Below are 23608 nucleotides of genomic sequence, written 5' to 3' on the forward strand. Positions count from 1 at the left end.
CACCCAATATTACTGCTTCAGTGGTGGAACAGGTACATTTTCCTCTCTCACAAAAAGAAGGGAATGTAGGTGCAATATTGCCAAAGCAAGACTGTGTATTTCTGCAGGAGTCCATTTCTGCAGCACTGAGACATTTTGTTCTCTCACCATCCTCCCACCCACTTCCACCAGGTACAAAGTAGGACACTGGAATATAAAATCATCCCTCCCACCACCAGCCCAATGACTTCAGAAATGCAAGGTTGAGACTAGGCAAGAAATGTTATGCCTTGCTTAAATAGCAAACAGAAGAAACCCATTTAGCATCTTTTTAAATGTTTACAAAAACTTCCTTCTACTACTCTGTAACACTACCACAAACATAAGAACAGCCCTCCTGAAACAAACCAGTGATCCATAAACACCTTGATTCACTGGGAAATCAAATAAGATGTCCATGTAAGGTCTAAAAGCAAACAGAGCACAGAGGCCAGGGCCTCCCCCTGTAGCTACCTCACCCCAGCATCTGGTATTCAGAGGTACTAATAGACCCACCCTCCAATAATTTTGTTTATTTTTTATTTCCCTCATAATCATTTAAAATAAGCTAAGTAAGTGGCCACCATCACTATATCTTAAGGAACCGAGTTTCCCAAATTAATCACATTCTGAGTGAACAAGTACTTTCTTTTGACTATCCTGAATCTACTGCATCTCTTTGATGCATTTGGATTTTGGTAGACTAAGCAGACTGTGAAAGTGCACACACATCTATTTGACACTACCAATCAAGAAATGAATGGACTTCAAAAGATTCATTAAACACTTACTAAATAGTTTTCATCCTGGAAGGCATAGTGCAATGTTGTAATCCACTGGTTGTCTCCATTCACTAATACATCCCTTTCTTCTCGAAAACAAGCTGTCTGAAGGGTTAAAAAATAATGTTTTAGGTACAATTTAATTTTATCAAAATATATTTACTTAAACGATCCAAAAGATGGGAAAACAGCAGCATGTGGAACAGGTCTTTCCTGCAACCAGAGTGATAAAGCAAAGGTTGCCCAATTCTTTACCACTCAAGAAGGTAGATATTCTCTTGGACAGCAACTGATAATTAGGTTGCTTTTTAATTGATGAAAACGTTTTAAGAAGTTCATATAATTTAATTTCACTGTGACATTCAGTTTATAAGTAAAGGTAAAGGTTTCTCTTGCTCAAAAGCCAGTCGAATCCGATTCTAGGGGGTGATGCTTATCTCTGTTTCCAAGCCGAAGAGCCAGCGATGTCCGAAGACATTTCCATGATCATGTGGCTGGCATGACTAAACGCTGAGGTGCGCAGAACATTGTTATCTTCCTACCGAAGCAGTACCTATTTATCTATTTGCAATTTCTTGCTTTTGAACTGCTAGGCTGGCAGAAGCTGGGGCCAGAGATGGGAGCTCACTCCGTCACACGGCACTAGGGTCTCAAACTGCCAAACTACAGACCTTCCGGTCTGCAGTTCAGAGTCTTAACCTCTGAGCCACCGCGGCCCTTTATAGTTTATAGTGGGCTGAATCATTTCTACTCCCTAAAATATCAATACAAACATATTCTCCTTCCAAAGCTTTGGAAACAATGATGAAATATAATATTGAAAATATTGAAGTATGGACTGGTTTAGACCTAAATGTTCCCAATTACTAAACTATGGTGTGTGTCCCCTCTTAACTTGAGCTAAGCTTTATGTTAACCATGGTTAAGCCGCTGCACAAGATCACGTTGCCAACTCCTTCCATCTCTCACCTTAATTATAGGTAGTTAAGATGATACCACATCATGGATAAGTCAGAAAACTGGTTAAGCCTATCAGTGGTTAACACTGCTGCAACAAAGCTGCAAGACTGATAGAAGACCAGTGAAGGAAATTTGTGTTTGGGGGGGGGGAAAGAAAGTGGATGAGTAATCACTTGATTCTCCAGCCTGCTCTCACTTCTTAAACAATCAGGAACATTGCGACTCTGAAGAGCCTATGCAATCAACATTACCCCAAATGTCCATTCTTTTGGAATGGCATTTCTGTCTCAAAATCTAATAAAGCCTTTCCCCATTACAATTCAGACATTAACAGGTATAAATGATCTTAACCCTGTAATAACCATAACAACCATAATAAACAATCTTGTGCCCACCACATGCAGGGGTGTTTACACACATCCAGTGCGGGCCTACATGGCCCCAGCATATCTAGAGGGCAGCAGCCTGTCCATACCTTCACTTTAAGTAGGAAGCTCTAAAACAAGGCACCAGGACAAAGAGTGGTATGCAGGTGAACTAGAAAATTAACTTATTAAATTTAATCTTTTTGAGTTTTTACATCATATTGGGGGTGTTAATTTGTTTACAACAAATAAAAAAAACCTGAGTAGTTCTCTATTCATTAGTATTGTATTATATGAACAGAGAAAATAATGACATTGGTAATATCTGGTAATATCTTTATCTCTCAGGTATTTGACTTAACAGTCAAAGAGACAGAAAAAAGGAGAGAGAGTAATAAATCAGGAGATTCTTCTGGAAGATTCTGGAAAGCATGGCAGAAAAGTCTTCAAAATTCAATAAATAAGAGGGATTTTTCTTCCATGTGTACATGGAAACATGCTATTGCAGCTACATGGATCCTTATGAACATAGCCAATAGTCCCCCTTGAACTAAATTTAGAAAGTATTCAAAAGACCTTTCTTATGGGACATGTGACCAGGTATAGCCCAGGAGAAATATCTGCTTAATTGATTCAGAGGACTGGAGGTTGTTCAGTGAATGAGCCATGCTGCTAAATGCAGGCTGCCAATATTTGGGTGATGGAATGGCCCCTGTAGAAGGGGGTCATATTCCTGGGGAAAGAGGATGTAACTGCAGTAGGACATGGCCAAAAGGATGTTATTAGTATGGTTATCATGCATTTCAATTTGTGCTGGAAGTTACATCATCACGCTGGGATGTTCTGGCGATGTTCTGGCACTTGGGTAAAAACTTTATGGCAAAAATGATTTCTACCACAGAGTTTTTGCCCAAATACCAGAGAGTCACCCAGATGGTGCTGACGTGACAACATCACTTCTGGTACATGCCGTAAATGATGTTGCCACATTGCCAACAATGTAGCTTGGGCTTCCCTCCTGCTCCTGCTAAGTCCCCTTGCCGTCCAGCTGATTGGCAGTGGGGGTGGGGCCCACGGGGGGCTAGCAACCCTACAGGGCTCCTAAGATCTAGGCAGGCCCACCCTACTGTAGTGCTACTGCCATTTGCCCAACTGCAGAGCTAAGTGGCTGTTTTGCTAAAAAAAACAAAACAGTATTCAAATAGATTATGTGATCGTGGATCATGTGCAACAGAGACTTTAGATCATCTTTTGTTATTTTGCCACCAGTGGACTGGTCCCAGATCCTGTTGGATTCCTCCTATTTTACATAGACATCACCTCCCTATGGAACCTTGGGTGATAACCATACTCCTAGCAGATGAGGACCCTGAAACAACTCGCTCGGTGGCAAAATATCTATCGATAGTGCTATTTTTAAAGCGGCTTTGAAATGCTGTAGGTAGTATTATGTATACAAATTTTTAAAATTCTAAAACAAATTTCCATAATATCATGGGATTTTATAGAGTTTAAGGAAGTCTATAAAATGTTGTCTATTAATATTGTTTATGAGTATTTATTGTAAAAATGTTTGGTCTAAATTATTTTGTAATTATATGTAATGTGTTTTATAGTAGCTGTTTGTACGTTTGGCTTAAGACCTCTGGCCAATGAAGCTAATAAATGAAAGGAAAGCACTAATTCCATGAACCTAGAGGGGCATTAGGCTTATGTTTCTCAAACACAGAAGCCACAGAAAACTTGTTTTGAAACTCAGCACAGTTTCAAAACGTTTTATATGAGGTCAGCTGTTCAAAGAAAAGATGTTTTGTTTTGTGAGCCTAAGTACTTCTTTGGATCTGAGCATATGAGTTTAGTAACTAACTGGTCAGACTGTATTCAAGGTTCTATTTTTAACTAAGAGCACAAGTGAAACTGTCTAGGAGCACAAGTGAAATTGTCTGTACTACTATACAGAGTCCTGGGACAGTGTATGTCAGATTGGATTTTTGCATTCCATTGTTTATAGGTGAATGGAATTCACCATGCGTTGGAAGAGCTGTGTTGGACCAAGTAAAATTTTATATGCATGTATGTTTCTACTCTGTTTCTACTCTGTGCACATACCCACACACTATACATGACACAATTTAGTCATGACAGTTTATTACAAAGCAACAAAAAATAATGTAAATGTGTAACATTTCAGTTATCCAGAAATAATCTGCAATACTTCATGTCATAACTAAAACTTGGAGCATTTTATTCTGCTAAAGTAAAACAAATTGTGATTTATACAGAGGGAAAAAACTGAAGATAACAAGTTTTTAAAATATCTTCTGTCAGACTTGGTTTGAATTTTTCCTCATTACCAAAAGTTATTAATAGCACCTGAATTATTTTCTTCATGCAAGATAAGCTATTTTTCCTACCAATCTTGCTTGATTGATCAAAGCCCAGCAATGATATATACATTTTCCATTGTTATTTAGCTACTGGGCCATTCTGTGTGTGTGTAAGGTGCCATCAAGTTGCAGCCGACTTATGGCAACCCCAGCAAGGGGCCAGATGAGAAGCAGAGGTGGTTTGCCATTGCCTTCCTCTGCAAAATATTCCTTGGAGGCCTCCCTTTGAAGTACTGACCCTGCTTAGTTTCCAAGATCGGGCTGTACCATGCTTCCTTCCCTCCTCTGGACCATCGGAATAGTAAAATTACTGTTGCAACCAAAGAGCAGCAACACTCAGTGGTAGAGTGCATGCTTTACTGGCAGAATCTCCCAGGATCATTCCCTGACATCTCACAGGGAAGGATCTCGAGTAGGAGAGCTTGGAAAGGCCTCATGCTTAAGCCAATGGACAGCTGCTGCTAGTCAGAATAGATAATACTGGGCTACAAGGACCAATTCTCAAATGAAAATGCGAAAGCACCATCCTGCCTTAGGTATTATGTCCCAGTATTTATTGCATGCAGCATCCATATTTTCTTCTTATTAATCTATTGTTTATAACTGACATGAAACATCACAATAATATCTTGAAAGTATATATTTCTTGATTCAAGTCTTACCTCAGCCCTTTTCAGCATCTCCCATTTATTTAGTATTTTCATGGCAAATACCTTATCTGTATTCTTCAACTTGACTACTGCAACCTGTAACACATAAAATTAGGTGTTTAAAAATATTTTTGTGTCTTTCAAGAAATTTCTAGCGCAGTTCATTATCACACTATCTTTCTGCAGAATTTTGAAGGAACATCAAAATTTACATCTGAGGAAATGGACCCAAAGAATTTTAGATTTAATGAACTTTGTAGCACAAAATATTTATTGGCACAAGCACATACAAAATTGTTTTTAAAGGTATATTGGGATTTCATTAGAGTTCATAAATCTGTATATTTGGTATTCTAGCTGGTTATAATAAGAACATAAGAGACGCCAGTGTTGGATCAGGCCAAAGGCCCATCCAGTCCAACACTCTGTATCACACAGTGGCCAGAAATACCAGTGCCATCAGGAGGTCCAGCAGTGGGGCCAGGACATTAGAAGCCCTCCCACTGTTGACCCCACCCCCCAAGCACCAAGAAGACAGAGCATCACTTGCCCCAGAGTCCCCATCTATACCTTGTGGCTAATAGCCACTGATGGACCTCTGCTCCATATGTTTATCTAATTCCCTTTTGAAGCCGTCCATGCTTGTAGCTGCCACCACTTCCTGTGGCAGTGAATTCCATGTGTTAATCACTTCCTTTTATCCATTCTAACCTGACCGCTCAGCAATATCATTTAGTGCCCACGAGTTCTTATATTGTGAGAAAGGGAGAAAAGTAGCTCTTTCTCAACCTGCTCTATCTCATGCATAATCGTATAAACCTTGATCATGTCACCCCTCAGTCGTCGTTTCTCCAAGCTAAAGAGTCCTAAGGGCTTTCCTCATAGGGAAAGTGTTCCAACCCTTTTATCATTCGAGTTGCCCTTTTCTGCACTTTTTCCAAAGCTATAATATCCTTTTTACGGTGTGGTGACCAGAACTGCACACAGTATTCCAAATGAGGTCGCACCATTGATTTATATAGGGGCATTATGATATTGGCTGATCTGTTTTCAATACCCTTCCTAATAATCCCCAGCATAGCATTGGCCTTCTTTATTGCAGTCACACACTGTCTCGACATTTTCAGTGAGTTATCCACTACAACTCCAAGATCTCTCTCTTGATCAGTCTCTGCCAGTTCAGACCCCATCAACGTGTATTTATAGTTAGGATTTTTGGCTCCAATGTGCATCACCTTGCACTTGGCCACATTGAACCCCATTTGCCATGTTGACGCCCACTCGCCCATCCTTGACAGATCCCCTTGGAGTGCCTCACAATCCTCACTGGTTTTCACCACCCCGAACAACTTTGTATCATCCGCAAATTTAGCCACTTCACTGCTTACTCCCATCTCCAAATCATTAATGAACAAGTTAAAAAGCAGTGGACCAAGTACTGATCCCTGCGGTACCCCACTGCTTACCACCCTCCACTGAGAAAATTGCCCACCTACACTCACTCTCTGTTTTCTATGAACTAGCCAGTTTTTGATCCATAAAAGAACTTGTCCTTCTATCCCATGATTTTTGAGCTTACTTAGGAGCCTTTGATGAGGAACTTTATCAAAAGCTTTCTGGAAGTCAAGGTAAATAATATCTATTGGATCCCCCTTGTCCACATGTTTGTTCACCCCCTCAAAGAACACTAACAGGTTAGTGAGACAAGATCTTCCCTTACAGTTTGTTCATCTATGTGCCTACTCATTCTTTCCTTAATAATGGTTTTCACCAATTTACCCGGTATCGACGTCAGACTGACAGGCCTGTAATTTCCCGGATATCCTCTGGAACCCTTTTTAAAGATGGGAGTGACATTAGCTACCTTCCAGTCCTCAGGAATGGAGGCAGATTTTAAGGAAAGATTACGTATTTTTGTGAGGAGATCCACAAGTTCACATTTGAGTTCTTTCAGAACTCTCGGATGTATGCCATCTGGACCTGGTGATTTATCAGTTTTTAAGTTGTCTATCAGTTTTAAGACCTCCTCTCTCATCACCTCAATTTGACTCAGGTCTTTCAACACCCCTCCTGAAATCAGTGGTTCTGGAGTGGGCAAGCACTTCTCATCTTCCACAGTGAAGACAGAGGCAAAAAATGCATTCAGCTTCTCCGCCATTTCCCTATCATCCTTCAGTACTCCTTTTACCCCTTGGCCATCCAAGGGCCCCATTGCCTCCCTGGCTGGTTTCCTGCTTCTAATATATTTGAAGAAAGTTTTATTGTTGGTCTTTACATTTTTTGCTATATGCTCCTCATATTCCCTTTTTGCCTGCCTGACCACAGACTTGCATTTTATTTGCCATAGCCTGTGTTCCATTTTATCAGCCTCACTGTGACTAGCTTGCCACTGCTTAAAGGAATCCTTAAAGGAATCACTGTACCGCAAAAAGGCCAAAGACTTTCATCACTGCTAAGGCTTCTACAACCTGATTCTTTATGCAGCAATGTTAGTGCTTACTAAACCCCTTTATTTTTCATAGGGTATATTGTATGGAATACACACTCCAGGTGAATGGTAATCTCTCCCATTCTTTTACCATTGTCACATCTGTCTGTTGCCTTCTTCACATCTGCAGACTCTCTACAGAATTTCCTTTGATTGTATGATCAAGGAAAGGATCGTTTCATTTTTGTCCTCAGAAAGATTTTTGGTTGTTTTCTACCAAAACACTTACTCTGAAACAGCAGAAAAGCCATACTGAGGAGTGCTACTGCTATTGGGACCAAAAGAGTCCTGTCCCTGCTCCATAATGCACCTTTAGATAATACTTTCTAATTTAAAGTCTCTTTTAAAAACTAGTAAATTAGATAATGTAAGCTTTCAGAAGTGCCTTTTCTGGTTACTGTACCAATAGTGTAATCCGCTACTTAGTCTCCCTTCAAGTTTCAAACCGGAGCCCCAAAAACCACTCTCATGATCTAGGCTTCACTGTCACATAAAGAGGTTCACCAGCTATCTCTCAGAGCTCCTGCTCCATGAAGGGCATCAAGTGATTCCCATCAGACTTTCAGTATCCCGCTCTTTCCTTTGTATAATTTTATGATTTCACCAGTTTAAAGCATTTATACCTATGATATATCAAACAACTGAGATGCCTGGGATCCATCAGAAACTGAATAGCATGTTTGCAGCCTGAATAGTTTTGAGATCAGCGCCCTTCTACTAAATGCATTATATTATTCCTGGTTCTGTGATAGCACTTTATGAGTGTGAAAGCTCTTGTACTACTTTATGGAATATTCTCATACAAGGATTTTCTTATGATTTGATGGAATTTGTTCATTGTTATGTAGTGTTTAACAACATATAGAAAAAAATTCTTTGTAAATTTTCTCTGTAAGTCTTCTTGATTATCTTGATTTGTGGGTCCAGACTCTCACAACTGTTTTTTCAGTATTTCTTTCTAGACAAGGTGGTGACTGTCCACATTTGGTGTAGTGGTTAAGTGTGTGGACTCTAATCTGGGAGAACCGGGTTTGATTCCCCACTCCTCCACTTGCACCTGCTGAATGACCTTGGGCAAGCCGTAGTTCTGATAAGAGCTGCTCTTGGGAAAAAAGAGCAGTTTCTGTCAGAGCTCTCTCAGGCCCACCTACCACACAGGGTCTCTGTTGTGGGGAGGGGAAGGGAGAGGCGTTTGTAAGCCGCTCTGAGACACCTTTGGGTAGTGAAGGGCGGGGTATAAATCCAATCTGTTCTCTTCTTCTTCTTCACATTTATCTTGTAATATCAAACAACTGAAACATTTTCATTGTTCAAAGGTAGTGATGGGCAGACCTCCCTCCAGTCCAATGTGCTTATGGCCCATGTTCACCAAACGCATTTCTTAGGTGGTCAGGGGGGAAAAAAACAAGATGGGCAGCTGTGTTTGTCTGTAGCAGTAGAAAAGAGCAAAACTCCAGTAGCAAGAACAAGGGTCCAGTTAATTGTGGCAGGGTATGAGCTTTGAGTCACTGCTCACTTCTTCAGTTTCTTTATGAGAGCCCCCTTCTGGTTCATTATCTTGGCATATAAACACTGATGCTGCCTAATGTAGATGCATTATTGTATTGTTGCTTTAGGATGATGTCTACAGGAATGTCTTCATTACATCATGCCAGACCTCATTATCAATTCTCCTTCTAAGCTGTGGAGTCTTGTGAGCAAAAGTTCTACTTTGTGAGCTATTGGCATTAAACTTGTGAGTGAGCGATTTGGCTACTGCATAAATTAGTTTGCTCTGGAGCCATCCTTCCTGAGCTAAGACAAAAATGTGTGAGCCAAAGGCTAAAAAACTGTGAACTAGCTCACACTAACTCAGCTTGGGGGGGGAACACTGCGGCGGGGAGGAGGCCTCACCTCACCTCCCTTGCCGGCCCACCATCAAGGAGCTCGCTGGCTGACTTCCGGTTTATGGCGGCGCACTAGCAGTCGCACCTCCAGGACCTCCCGGGGGTTAGGCTGCGATCCGGCCGAAGAAGGGGGTGCGCAGGCTCGCAACCCCCCCCCCCCGGGCTTGGCGAAGGGACCCTGGCCATGGAACTTTTAAGAGGTCGCCTCTTCAACGGCGGAATGCCGGAGAATTATTCCGACGGTTCTCCGTGTGGTTCTCCGTGCCGAGAGACAGAATGGGATTAGCAATGCTGACCGGGTCGAGCGTCGGAGATCACGCGGCATAAAAAGAAATGAAAGCGAGGTCGAAAGACCGATTATGAACGTGAGTCAATCTCATAGCGTTTAAAGAGGAAAAGTAGCCCCCCACCCTTCCCTACCGAAAGGGGGGGAAAGTGAGCGGGGGGGGGACGCCTCCCATGAGCATGAACTTTTGAGCGATTGAGGGGGGGAGCGGAAGAAAACGCGATAGAAACTGACTAGAAGTACTTACCCAAGTGAAGACAAGCGGTCAAGCGCACATTCAGAGACTTTAAACAATTTTACGAAAGTAAACAAACGAAAAAGATGGCGGGAAGAGGGACAAAGACAGACTTTTGAAAACGAAACCAGAGAGCCCAAAACTGGAAACGATCAGCAAGACGACAAAGGCTGTACGCGAGTACATGCGCCCTGGATCAGCTGAATAACTTCAAAGAATAGATGTCTGTAGTAACTCAAAATATTACGGCTCAACAAAAGCAAATAACTGACTTGATTCAGATAATGAAGTAGGATGCTGAGAAAGTGAAGGAAATGGCTGTAACTACACAAAATGAAGAAGAAAGTGCAAAAGTTGGAAAAGAAACAGATTTCTCTGGAAGACCAAATGCTGCCAGTCCAAATAGATAAAGCTAACATGGTCCTGCGCTTCCAGGGTGTGCCAGAGAATAGAGGAGAGAATCTTAAAGAACTGATGACTGAGCTGTTAGCCCCAGTGAGAGAAATGAAAGTGGAAGTGCTGTTCAACGACATGGATGTGGCCTATAGGTCATATTCAGGATATATAAAGAAAAATAATCTGCCTGGGGAAATTGTAGTAAGATTCTTGAAGAGGCACGTCAGGGATGCAATCCTGAAAGCGGTCGCTGCAACACCCCTGGAAGCGGGGGAGAATGTCATCAGAATGCTAAAGGATATTCCATTTGAAGTGAGGCAACGTAAAAAGAAATACAAAGAACTTGTGCTCTTTCTCCAAACAAACTCAATTGGATATAAATGGCTATTTCCAGAAGGCGTAACGTTCAAGATAAAGGAGAAAAAAAGAAAAGACAGATTCAGTGTTCCCTCTAAGCTGAGTTAGTGTGAGCTAGCTCACAGTTTTTTAGCCTCTGGCTCAAACATATTTGTCTTAGCTCAGGAAAAATGGCTCCAGAGCATGCAGGAGAATCCCACACCCTCCACACCCAGTAATATTAAATAATTATACATTTTGAGAGTCACACAACTTATTCCATGTTCTCTTCACATGCAAAGGAAAACACTTCTCTCTTAACAAAGCTTCCATCTTCATTACACACACAATGTCACAGAGATTGGTATCCTGTTTATCCCGTGGGCTAACCCTTGCACTCTCTCCAACCATCTCCAGCCTCGTTGGCTACAAGCCAATTTTGAAAAAAAAAGAAAGAAATGACAATACTGCAGAAGACTACAGCTTAATTAAAGCATAACCATACAAGGCTCTTCATGAGCCCAAGCAACTCAGCTACGGTGAATTTAGCTTTATTAGTGAAAGGCAAGAACTGCAACACCAAAAATTGGATGGAATAATTATTAGTTCCCAGAAATGAAATGGTATAATAATCAGGGCTGGCCTCTTTCACAATCTTACACTTGTAAAAATAAAATAGAATCCAGGAATATATTAGAGTGAGGGGACAGCAGACAAAGCTGTTTAGTTTCATTGCTGTTCTGAATATTTTTATGTCTCTCACCAGCAACAGTCATGCTTAATGCATTTCTCATCTATTTACATCTGGTACAAATTTCCCAGAACTTGGTGTTTTTAAGGAATTTACCACTGGCAACAATCTATTTTTTACCCCAAATAGCCAAAGCATTCACTAAAAGTCACCAGAGGTTACACAGCACTTTATTAGCTCTCTGCTGAAGTAAAAATAGACTTCTTACATATCATTTGGACCATGAATAAATTAATATTTCGCATGAAAAACAAGCAGATGTTACACTGTTCTGTAGAAATTAATTTTCACGCTATATGTTATGCCACAGTTAATGTGACATTAGCTGTAAATGAATTTAGAATATATTTACTCAATGGCACATGCTTTCTTCCACAATAAGGTCTATGGGGGGTAGGATAGACATTATTGATTGAAAGCTATCAGAAGAAGGAAAGAGTGAATCATTAATTGCTGAAGCCAGGATTTCAGCAGTCTTTCTGTAATAGAAAGAAAGCAGCATATTCTATTGCAAAGGTAAACAAGACAAGACATGGAAATCCACAACTGGATCTCCCAACATATTTTTTTAAGATTAAAAGAATAGTTGCCAGTTTCCTCAGTCTGATGTCTTGGCATTTTAATCCTTTTCTTTCTGCACTGTTTTTCTTGTACAAATCAGAAACCAGCTAGTAGGAAAAACAGACAGGTTCCAGTATTAAATCTGTCTTTTTTTGTCTTTGGAGGTTAAATAGCAGCTTTCTATCAGAAAAAATGCAGTGGAAAGAGTTCATCCTTCCCACCATTACCTATCAAATTATGTATCTATCACACTGACAGGAAGCATGCTGCATGAAGCAAGAAGACCCTTTTGTTAATGTCTCTTCAAGCACAGCTAATTTACAAATAGGCACCCCTCAGAACAAAAACTTTACTGAGGCCATCAGACATAACAGCATTCTAGAAGCTAAGAAGAAGTGGTTTTGATCAGCAATTGTTTATATAATTGTATATGTAATTGTCCAGTTCATTCCTCCCTGGACTTACGAGGAAGGCCAGCAGGCTCGTATGAGTCTGTAACCTGCCTTGAGTCTCAGTGACAAAGGCAGGCTATACATAAGTTAAATAAATAAGGCACATCTTGCAATGAAAAGTCCTAGAGACTTTTTTTGGGGGGGGGGAAGAAACCTGGGAATTCAGAGGAGTGGTTCATTCCATTTTTATAATGTTATAACAGTACAGAGGTACAATAGACCCTTGCCATTCACAGACTTGCACCTTGAAATTTCACTTATTTGCAGCCCACAACCTGACCACGTGATACAATAAGCCTTCAGCACACAACCCCTATGTACACTGGAAGGGGGAGAGCAGGCACAAGCATACTGCCCCTGTACCTTGCCTATGCATGATCACCAACTTGTGTCTGTGTTTGCACAGGAAAGTAGTGTGCATGCTTGCTACTTGTACAGTTGCATGCACCTCACTATTGCCCATCCAAACATTTCAAAGCATCCTTGCTATTTATGGTCCAAGCATATAACTCTTCTTGCTACTATAAAAAATATATAGTTCAACACAAAAATCAGTGATTTTAGCTGGAATAGAGGTTAGGATGGATTGATTTCAATTATTGAAATTTAAATTACTTCAAAAACATAAATCATTTTACATCACAGAAGACAGATTTAAATCACTGATTTTTAACTAGATTTTATTTACGTCAAGGTATAAGGGTCAAGAAGCAACAGTTAGAACCGGATATGGAACAACTGATTGGTTTCGCATAGGAAAAGGAGTACGGCAAGGATGTATATTGTCACCTTGCTTATTTAATATATATATGCAGAGTACATCATGCGAAATGCTAGCCTGGATAAATCACAAGCAGGAATTAAGATTGCTGGGGAAAAGATCAACAACCTCAGATATGCAGACGATACCACTCTAATGGCAGAAAGTGAAGAGGACCTAAAGAGACTCTTGCTCAGGGTAAAAGAGGAGAGCGCAAAAGTGGGCTTGAAGCTCAACATCAAAAAAACTAAGATCATGGCATCCGGCCCCATGACTCCTTGGCAAATAGAAGGGGAAGTCGTGGAAGTAGTGACAGACTTCACGTTCCTGGGATCCCAGATCACCGCAGACTGTGAAAGCAGCCATGAAATTAAAAGACGCCTGTTCCTTGAGAGGAAAGCGATGGCGAACCTAAACAGCATGATAAAAAGTAGAGACATCACCCTGCCAACAAAAGTCCGCATGGTCAAAGCAATGGTATTCCCAGTAGTCATGTATGGCTGCGAGAGTTGGACTATAAGGAAGGCCGAGCGCCAAAGAATAGATTCTTTTGAACTATGGTGCTGGAGAAGACTCTTGAGAGTCCCCTGGACTGCAAGAAGATCAAATCAGTCAATCCTAAAATAAAACCCTGACTGTTTCCTGGAAGGCCAGAGACTGAAGCTGAAGCTCAAATACTTTGGCCACCAAATGAGAAGGGAGCACTCACTGGAGAAGACCCTGATGCTGGGAAAGATTGAAGGTCAAAGAAGACGGGGACGGCAAAGGATGAGATGGTTAGACAGTGTCATCGATGCAACGAAAACAACAACAACTTCTTGAACAAGAATGCATTATAATTGGCTGTTGTATTAAAATATGTTAATTTGCAACTAAATAAAACTTCTGCTTTTTAGATCACACAGTTATATAATTTCCTTAGTGACTTGTAATACAGTTTGATGTGGTCTAATCAACCAGAAACTTCTAGAAGCAGGAGTGGAAAATAACTTGGGAAACAATGTTTCTCCAGAAGATGGAAGGTAAATAGCCATGCTATTCAGTTGAGAGAATCATACATATTTATACTTTACTTCAGTAATATATACACATGACCTGTTGTATCATGTTTCACCTCTGGTCTCATATATTCAACTTCCTTTTTTTCATAGTTAAGAAACCTTTATTCAATTAATTTTGTACAGGATCTTGAACTGAAGTAATCCTTATAAAAAGTCTATGAAAAATTTTTTAGGTGGTTAATAAAATCAATTTTATCCATCCTGGTACTACTGAAAAAGATGTTAGGCATATTGCAGTTAAAAGTGTACAAGAAAGAAGACCCGCGAAACTCGCGGGGGGGGGAGCTCAAAACTGAGCAGGTGGAGGAGGAACCAGCAGGAGCAGGTAAGCTCTCCCCCCCATCCCGCCAGTTCCTCCGTCTCCTCCACACACCCCCGCTCGATCTCTCCCCTTCCCTTCCCCCCCGACTTCGAAGCAAGGCCCAAGCGGCAAGCCGCTCGAGCCTCGCTGCTCTTTTCCCCTGGCTCTTTCCCCCCGCCCCCCGGCTCCAAAGCGAGGCCCGAGTGGCAACAGCTCGGGCCTCACTGTCCTTCCCGGCCCCCCCGCTGCCTCCAAAGCGAGGCCCGAGTGGCAGCGGCAGCGAGGGAGTTCACAGAGCGTCCCCGCGCATGCGCAGCGGATGCTCTGTCACTTTGGGGGGGATTTAAGTATCCCCCAATATTTTTTTCAGGTTTTTAGATTTTTGTGCACAGAGGCGGTGGCGATATCCCCCGATATTTTTTTTAACTTTTCAGATTTTTGTGCACACCTGCAGACTGCCCCAAGTGTGCACGAAAATCTCCCTCCCCCCCAGGTGCCCCCGATGCACAGATTTAGGTATCCGCATGCCAGGGGCACCTTCACTATTAGATATATAGATCTTTTCCACACTTTTCTCTAATGATAACATTTTTATTTTAACATATTTAGGCTGCGGTCACACAGACTAAATAATCCACTTTCAATGCACTTTCCAATTGGATTATGCCAGTTCACACAGTAAAAATCCAGTTTGAAAGTGGATTATTTAGTGTGTGTGACCACAGCATTAGTTTTACAAAACCACCAGCAACAACACAAATTCTGTCCACACACATTACATTTTATAATAAAGTGTTAGGAAACGTTCAATCAATTGTAAAATCATGGGATGCAGATTCTAGCATGCACACTTCTTTTTATTTTCAAGTAGGTAGCTGTGTTGTACTGTTTGCAGGCTGCCTGCTTGTTGCTTGAAAAAGTGAATTCCTGCTAAAATAACCGTCACTTGTAAGTATTTCTGTTTTGGAAGGAATACTTCAGACTAGGCCCAGGTATAAACAAAGTAAATTGTATTTTGTATGAATGACTGGCACTCCCTTTCTTTTTATTACTGAAGAATCTAGATTTCAGGCCTGAAATGAAAAGAGAAAGCAGGAGTTTCTAACATAAGGTCTGGGGGCCAGAACTGGCCCATCCAGGGGTCTTATATGGTCCACAAGCAACTGGCACAAGGGAGGGAACAAAAGACTGCTTGAGGAAAGAAGTGCGTGGAGCCACTCTAATTGCAGCTTCAGCACAATGGAACAACCTCGCCTGCAGCAAAGCAGCATGGGAGCATCTATCTGCCCAGTGTTGCACTGCTGGCTCTCCAGTCCACCCATGTGGGGTTTCCTCTACACCCCCACCCAGCCCACAGGGCCTTGCAGTGAGGATACACCAACTCGGAGCTCACCAGCTGCTGTCCTTTATACAGCTTATATCTCCAATATCTGGCATTACGTTTTATGGCCCAACAAAGTGACATTTATGTCAGATCTGGCCCTTGTAACAAATGAGTTCAACATCAACACACTCCTAGTCTCAGTACTGTCAGCAGTATTATATTTAACTGTGCAAAGGAAGATAAAATGAAATTCTGCAGAACTTGATTCACAATGGAATGCAAAACTACACATGCCACATTCAATGATTTTTAGCCAACAAGGCTTTCTGACATCACAGAATGGTCATATTTGCAGTCACATGCTCAACACAACAGGGGAACAAAAATACTCCCCTGTTCTAACTTGTAATGTTTTTAGGGGAAGGAGGCTCCTTTATTTTACCTGGAGATAATGCATATACTAATGCCATAAATGAAACTGGGAAGAGAACAACCCTATCTGATTATCTTCTATACAAATGAATGCACTGATTAAGGTTCAGGAGAAAGAAGCATTAATGTGCCCCTGAATGTTTCACTTCCATATGCCCAACCTCAATGCAGGACTCACAATGTGAGCAAAATCATCTAAATGAAGGAATAACATTATCACACACTTTCCCAGTGTATTGCTCACACAATTCTCTTCTTCACTTATACAAGAAGAGTTGGTTTTCATACTCTGTTTTTCTCTACCTTAAGGATTCTGAATACCGCTTACAATTGCCTTTCCTTCCTCTCCCTACAACAGGCACTTAAGAACATAAGAACATAAGAGACGCCAATGTTGGATCAGGCCAAAGGCCCATCCAGTCCAACACTCTGTGTCACACAGTGGCCAGAAATACCAGTGCCATCAGGCACTTTGTGAGGTAGGAGGGGCTGAGGGAGTTCTGAGAGAACTGTGAATGGCCCAAAGTCACCCAGCAGGCTTCATGTGGAGGAGTGGAGAATCAAACCCAGTTTTCCAGATTACAGTCTGCCACTCTTAACCACTACACCACACCGGCTCTTATATAAGCAGCTATACACGTATACTGATCAACATATGAAGAGGCAAGGCCTGTTGCCATGCTTGAACTCGCCCTTCCATGTGTACAGTGAACAACTGTGTAGTGATAATGAAAAGGAAAAACTATGATTCTCACTAAATGTATGTTTTGCTCAAGCACATAAACACGCTTTAGAAGTCCCTGGAACATCAAGTGTTAAAGAAACAAAATATTCTGAAGTGACAGTCATTTTTTAAAATACTAAAGTCTAATCCCTGTGATTTATTAAAACTGAGGAGTTAATGTTTTTAAAACGGTATTTTTCCTCTGTGAGCAGCTTGCTAAAAAATGCTTGGTATGTGCTGATATAAACATTTTGGTTTTAGTTGGGGAGGGGGGAAATCCTTCTTCCAACTGTTTTCCATATTTCCCACAAACAGTAATGCTGTCTGGCTTCCTCTCAAACCATTTCTGCCTCTCACAAATTTAGTTCTCTCATGTACTTGTACAGAACACATTTGCCATCCCTTCTTCAAACATTCTAATGGCAGTTATAGTGGGTAGGATCTGCTAATAGATTCCTACTGCTTCTTGGATGAGCAAATGTTTAAATAGAAACACACTACAGGTGGTAGGAATGTTAAGGAATTACTCACTTTGTCCCCATTTGGATTTCCAAAGAAGCATTATATGCTTTTGAACATTAGCAAAAAAAAAATCTTTGCCTTTGATTAAAGTGTGACAGACAGGGAACAGACAGGCAATAGCCAATTCCTCACTCTAAATTAAAGAACACCTCGTGGTACATCCCAGGGATTTTTCTTTTAACATGTTATGGCGATCTCACCCTCTTCCCTCCCTCACACACAGGATTTTCCCTTTGTTTCTTCTTTCATGCCGAGCAGCTCCTGTATCTCTTCTCTTGGTTTTTTTTTGGTCTATCGCTGTCCCACCCAGTCACATTATTATATATTTAGATGCTGACGCAGCCCAGGGAACTGAGGGAAGAGACAAGATCACCTTCTAAACTTATACTTCTGAAATGGCACATAAGAGGCTTTTGAAAGTACAAAATAAGCAAAATATTTTATTTAACTTGGAGGGGAAAAGGTCAGGTGGAATCAGGGGCGGGATGTATGAGTTGAATAGATGATAACTGAGGTAACTTTGTAATCACACTAAATTGAAGATAATTTGTTGCCAACAAGTAGGTGTTTTTGCTTTTCAATAAAGTCTTTGAGATTCTGAGGAGAAGCTTTCTTTTCAGTGTCTGCTTAAACACTCAAACACAGGCTCCTGAGTTTCACCGACTCTTCAAGTTTTAGAAGTCAGGAACACACAACAGAGTTTCCAGAATCGTTCTATAAACATAAACCACGGATCACTCCTCTCTTTAGAGTTACCTCCCTTTTCACTGTGCAGGGATTACTTCTCTAGATTAGAAACTCTGACCCTTTTCGGCTTGAATAGGGATCTTCCGTGATCCTCCCACTCCTCTTTTGCCTCCTTTCTAGTTCACAGTCAGTGCTAAACTGTCTCTTCTTCGTCAGTTCCCAACTGTCATTTCTTAACTGATACTCTCCACAGAGTTCCATTTGAACAGCCTGTACTCAAAGGTTCTCAGACTCTGTTAGAACATTAACCCTTGACAGTCCGTCACACATGTCCAGTCCTGAAGACTGAAGGTTGGACAACAAAGAAGGCCTGTAGTCAGTTATTATGTTGGTTCAAAAAAACAACAACAAAACCTTGGCTAAGGGAGGGCACAAGCCACACTATTTCCCTACTATCTAGGTTTCCGCTGCATCTCACATGACATTTCTGAGATTATTATTTGGTTTTGGAAGCTCCCAGAGTCTCCCCGTGCTATACAATGTTTGGAATTATGCTTACTATGGGTTATAAAATCATGGGCTGAATGACCATTTAAGTAACTGGGAATATGGCTGCCAGCACTGTGGAGGACCAGTATCAGCAGGACAGGAACAGCCGCCTTGCCCATTCCTTGTTGCAGCACAACTCTTGAGCCACTTGGACTTAGATTTGATCCAGCAGCCCAGGCAAGCATTTCAGAAGGAAGTGCCTGCCCAGTGCTTTCTCCCAGAGTGCCCTCGACTGTCCAGATAAAGTCAATGGGCCAGTCCCACCAGGCTGTGGCAGCATTTCATCTATTGCTTCTGAGGCACCCTGAGGCTACTTCGTTTGATGGCCATCATGGTGGGGGAAGAAGTAGAGGGTGTTGTCAGATAATACTTCCAGAAGAAATGAGGAAGGCACCATGTCTTTCACAATTTTGTAAGGGCTGTAACACAGAACCTTTAATAGAACCTTTGGAGTCTCCTGATGACATCTATAATCTGTTGGGTGTTAGGGGAAGAGGCTTTACATGGAGATTATTTACAAGGCTTCTCCTACCAGTCTTAACAATTTGATACTTTTGTCTTTCATATGGTTCTTTATATGGTTTCTAATCTGCTATCTGACTCAGGTCCCAGTTGCTTGGGAGAAAGGCAGATTTTTAAATATTTTAAATAAGCTAACTTCAAAAGTCTATCCTGTAAAAAATTATCATTAGAAATGTACAGAACTCTCTTGTGAAACTGTGCCCATCAGTAAAATCATTTTGTTTTCCCTTGAAATTCCTCAAACATTTTACATGAAGAAGAATCCCTAACTTCATATTTAACATCAGAAGAAATCTATATGGCAACTCAAATATCAGTGGTAACGTTTTGTAAAACTTATTCTGATGCTTATTTTAGACATCAACAGTTAAACATTTTATCTAGAAACAAGCACATAGGTATGTTTGTGCTATGGATCTTGCCTACACATACAAGACAACACAAATACGTGTCAAAGCTGAGCACCAAGGCAATAAGATGAAAAATCACCTTTAAAATTTAGGAGTTGTTTGGAAATGGCCACTCTAAAACAGAAAGGGAAACATAAATGGGCACTTGCTAAAGTAAAAGTAAGCATCTATTGATAAGATTCTTGTTAAAAAGAAAGAAATGGTCTCCAGATTTTCAAAGCATACAGGTTTTCTAGATACATAATTTCCAGTCCATTATCCCTTTAAAACAAAAGGGGGCGGGGTGGAGCTATTAGCAAATACCACACAATAATATCCCTGGGCAATGAAGATTAAAAAGAAAACTCCACAAACCAAAGGTAAATTTGTGCCCAGAAGCTCCATAAAATGCTTACCACATCCAAATGTCTCAAAAATTTCCTCTAAGATTACATGGTACATACTATGTTTCCAAGGTATACTGACATTTCACTAAAGAATACTGTTAGCACACTCAGATCCAAGAAATTCTTACCTCCCCAAAGGCTCCTCGGCCAATCACCTTCAAGATTTCAAAGTCTTCTTTATGCAATCGCATCTGTTTCACTTTAGAAGTGAAAGGCTTGGCTGAAATAAAAGGAAAACATTCTGTGAAGTATCCATATTGTTAATAGTTTGTGGTAAAATCCAGAGTTAAGACCTAGAATGTACAGTGCTGGAACCATTACATAAATTGCCACCCCTCTCCCCTTAAACAAGTGCAAACTGCCCCCCAAGTTACATGATTCTGATACAGAGCCTTGGATTTTCAGAATATTGAAAGTGGATTCTTTAGTGTGTGTGACCGCAGCAAAAGTGAGCCTTTAAAAAAACCAAACATCTGTACAAGACTGAATCAGCTTGCATGGTAATTTCTACCTGAAGACTTCTTTTTTAATCTTTCCTGCTAACTGCTGAACTAACTGCAAAAGTAAGGAAAGCTTTGCTATTTGGAACAAGTTTTTGTTCCCTTTAGTTTCATCCCGACAAAACAATACATCATTCTGGAGAACTTCGTTAACAACTATGAATTTAATAACTACGATTGTTTAAACTCACTCTTTATACGTTTTGATATGCTTTGAATATTGGATAATATATTGTACCATATAGGTATTTAAGCACACTATTTCAGTTTCCTTTGGGTCTGATTATTCAGATTATTGTGGCTGTTGTCCATCCCTTATATTGAAGCTGGTTTTAACATAGTATTTTACCCAAAAACCAGAGCATTGCCCCCAACGCAACGACATCATTTCCAGGTAACATCATTGCATTAGGGACATCCTGAAACACCCCCCCAAAAAAAATACTCCCGCTGACAGGAGACCTGCCAACCCTACACGGAGCCAGCGAGAGTTACATGAAGCAGCACTGCTATATGGAAGCAACTATAATGTTTGATACCATATAGATAGAATTCAGAAAAAAATGTAAAGCACTTTATTAATGTATATTGTCACCTGCTCATAACAATATACAAGCTGACTAGTGGAGAGAGAAAAGTCACCAAAAATTGCCATAATTTTTAGTACTAGGCACTAGCTGGGGGTTTTTTGCTCAGTATTCTTTGCCAGTTTGTTTTTTAATCCATATTTCTGTATTGCGATAAACTGATGAGAAACTTGAAGATCTCAATCCACCTTGAAATAACATTTACTATTTTTATTTACTAGAGTCCCACTACACATTTTTAAAAGGAAAAAAAATTCTTTGAAATATAGATGGGAACAATATATGTTAGCCCAATATAAACTGATTAGCTGGAAAATTTAATGCATGACAGAAAACATGGTACCAGTCTGTGTGGGGGGGATGATAAGTGCTGTCAAGTTGTTTTTGACTAATGGTCCTATGAATTAATGACCTCCAAAACGTCCTATTGTTAACAGACTTGCTCAGGTCTTGTGGCTTCCTTGATTGAGTCAATCCATCTTTCTTATTTCCTGCTGCCTTCAATGTTTCCTAGCATTATGGTCTTTTACAGTGACTCTTGACTTATAATAATGTGACCAAGTATGATAGCCTCAGTTTGGTCATTTTACCTTCAAGGAGGAGTTCAGGCTTGATTTGATTACCAATATACAATAAAAAAAAATATTATCCTGTCCAAGGCTGGCTCCAGTCCCCAACAGACCCCCACCCACTGGGCGAGCCACAAATAACCTAATGCCCAGAGGACCCTTACCCAAAGAGGGCAACAGCAGGGAATTCAAGAGCAGTAGCTAGCCCGGAGGGGCAGGCAATGAGAGGCCAGACACCAAACAGTGGCCCCCACTACTGTGAGAGAGGAGGCTGGAGATCTGGACAACCTGGTGGCAGCCCACAAAAATAAAGGAAAGCAGGCAGGAAGGGACAGGGTAAGAAGTACACAGAGGAGGGAGGCTGGACCTGATACCTTTAAAGTCCAGGAGGGAAAGCATAGAACCTGCAGCCCTGAGAGTGGGTACCCACCCTTCTGTTATCACTTCCAGGAAGAGGCAAGGCTGAATGCTTATTGGGGCCAAGGTACAGGGGGTAGGGCCAAGGGTAGTACATATGAGAAGATTCCAAGCCAGGCCTGGGAGGAAAAACTAAGTGGAGTACATGAGGGGAGGGGGAGAGAGCATGTGCACAGCTATGTGCTTACCTTGGGGGGGGGGGAAAGAAAAGTACCAGGGTGCCTTGAACCCTTCTCTCCTTTCCATTCTGAGACCAGCAGAGGGGCTGGCCCAAACCCATCCAGGACAGCAGAGGGCAGGTGAGCCAGTATAACAAAAGGGAAGCCTGACACATCCATTCAGGATTATGAACTCCACCACCAATAACCTAAAATGTTTGGGGGGGAGTATCTAAAAGCATTTGACTGTTGCAGAAGCTAAGCAGGCCTGAATCAGGTTAATGGATTGATGCAACCTGGGAATCTTTATACCATCTTGAGCTGCCTGGAAGAACGGTGGAATTTAAATGACATTAAGAACAAAAAATATGTGACAACCTAGTGAAAAAATGGGAAAACTGGGGAAAATCCATTTTTACCCACTTCCACCAGGATTTCTTTTCAGTTTTTCAAATGCAAAGAAGCTGATGAGAAAATTTTGAGGGGGAAAGTGCTTCTTAAATATAGAATGATGAATTCAATGGTTTTAAAGAAAATGACAAAATTATGTTATAGCTGCTGTTTACTTGCATAAATTGATTTCTTTTTTGTGTGAGTGGTATACAGTTTTTATTTTAGAAAACAAAGAGATAATACAAAGGAAGTTCAGAAAGAGGGGAAAGATTACATATCACAATTGTATATATTCCCAACAACTCCTTCATTACACTGAAATGTTTTGGGGGACACTGTTGATAAAGTACAATGATACTTACTTCTGTTGGTGTACATTTATATTCAACATGTGACATTTCAAATTTCATAACTAATCTTTTGCGGCTAAAATATTACTTTCATCATTAGTACATACGTAGTATTGCATATTTTCACCACTTCTGCATACTTCCTATTACTTTTAACAATATAATAAAAATATAGAAGTCTAATTTGTATCTCATAATTTTAAAAAAATTCTCCCCAAAATCCACTTCCTTACATACATTTATAGTCAAGATGTTACATTTAAACTGATTCTCATTCTGCTTCTTCAATACATTTGTATACAATATTTTAGACTATTTGCTGCACAGATAATTCTAGCAGCTGTCACCATGTATTTGAATATATCTTCCAAAAATTTTGGCGATTTGTTAGGTGCTATACCTA

General features: G+C 40.8%; 1 protein-coding gene across 1 annotated transcript in view; it reads right to left on the reverse strand.

The window, feature by feature from the left end:
* CDC42BPA (CDC42 binding protein kinase alpha) overlaps positions 1-23233 on the reverse strand; it is a 194836-nt gene extending 171603 nt beyond the window's left edge. Inside the window, exons 1-4 of the mRNA XM_015413743.1 lie at positions 23218-23233; positions 20360-20451; positions 5175-5258; positions 810-905 (exon numbers count right to left, since the gene is read on the reverse strand). Of these exons, the coding sequence (XP_015269229.1) occupies positions 810-905; positions 5175-5258; positions 20360-20451; positions 23218-23233 (288 nt within the window). The remainder of the gene's footprint in view (positions 1-809; positions 906-5174; positions 5259-20359; positions 20452-23217) is intronic.
* Positions 23234-23608: the final 375 nt, after the last annotated feature.

The sequence above is a fragment of the Gekko japonicus genome, unplaced genomic scaffold (assembly GCF_001447785.1).
Source record: "Gekko japonicus isolate JY-2015 unplaced genomic scaffold, Gekko_japonicus_V1.1 scaffold710, whole genome shotgun sequence".
NCBI lineage: Eukaryota > Metazoa > Chordata > Lepidosauria > Squamata > Gekkonidae > Gekko > Gekko japonicus.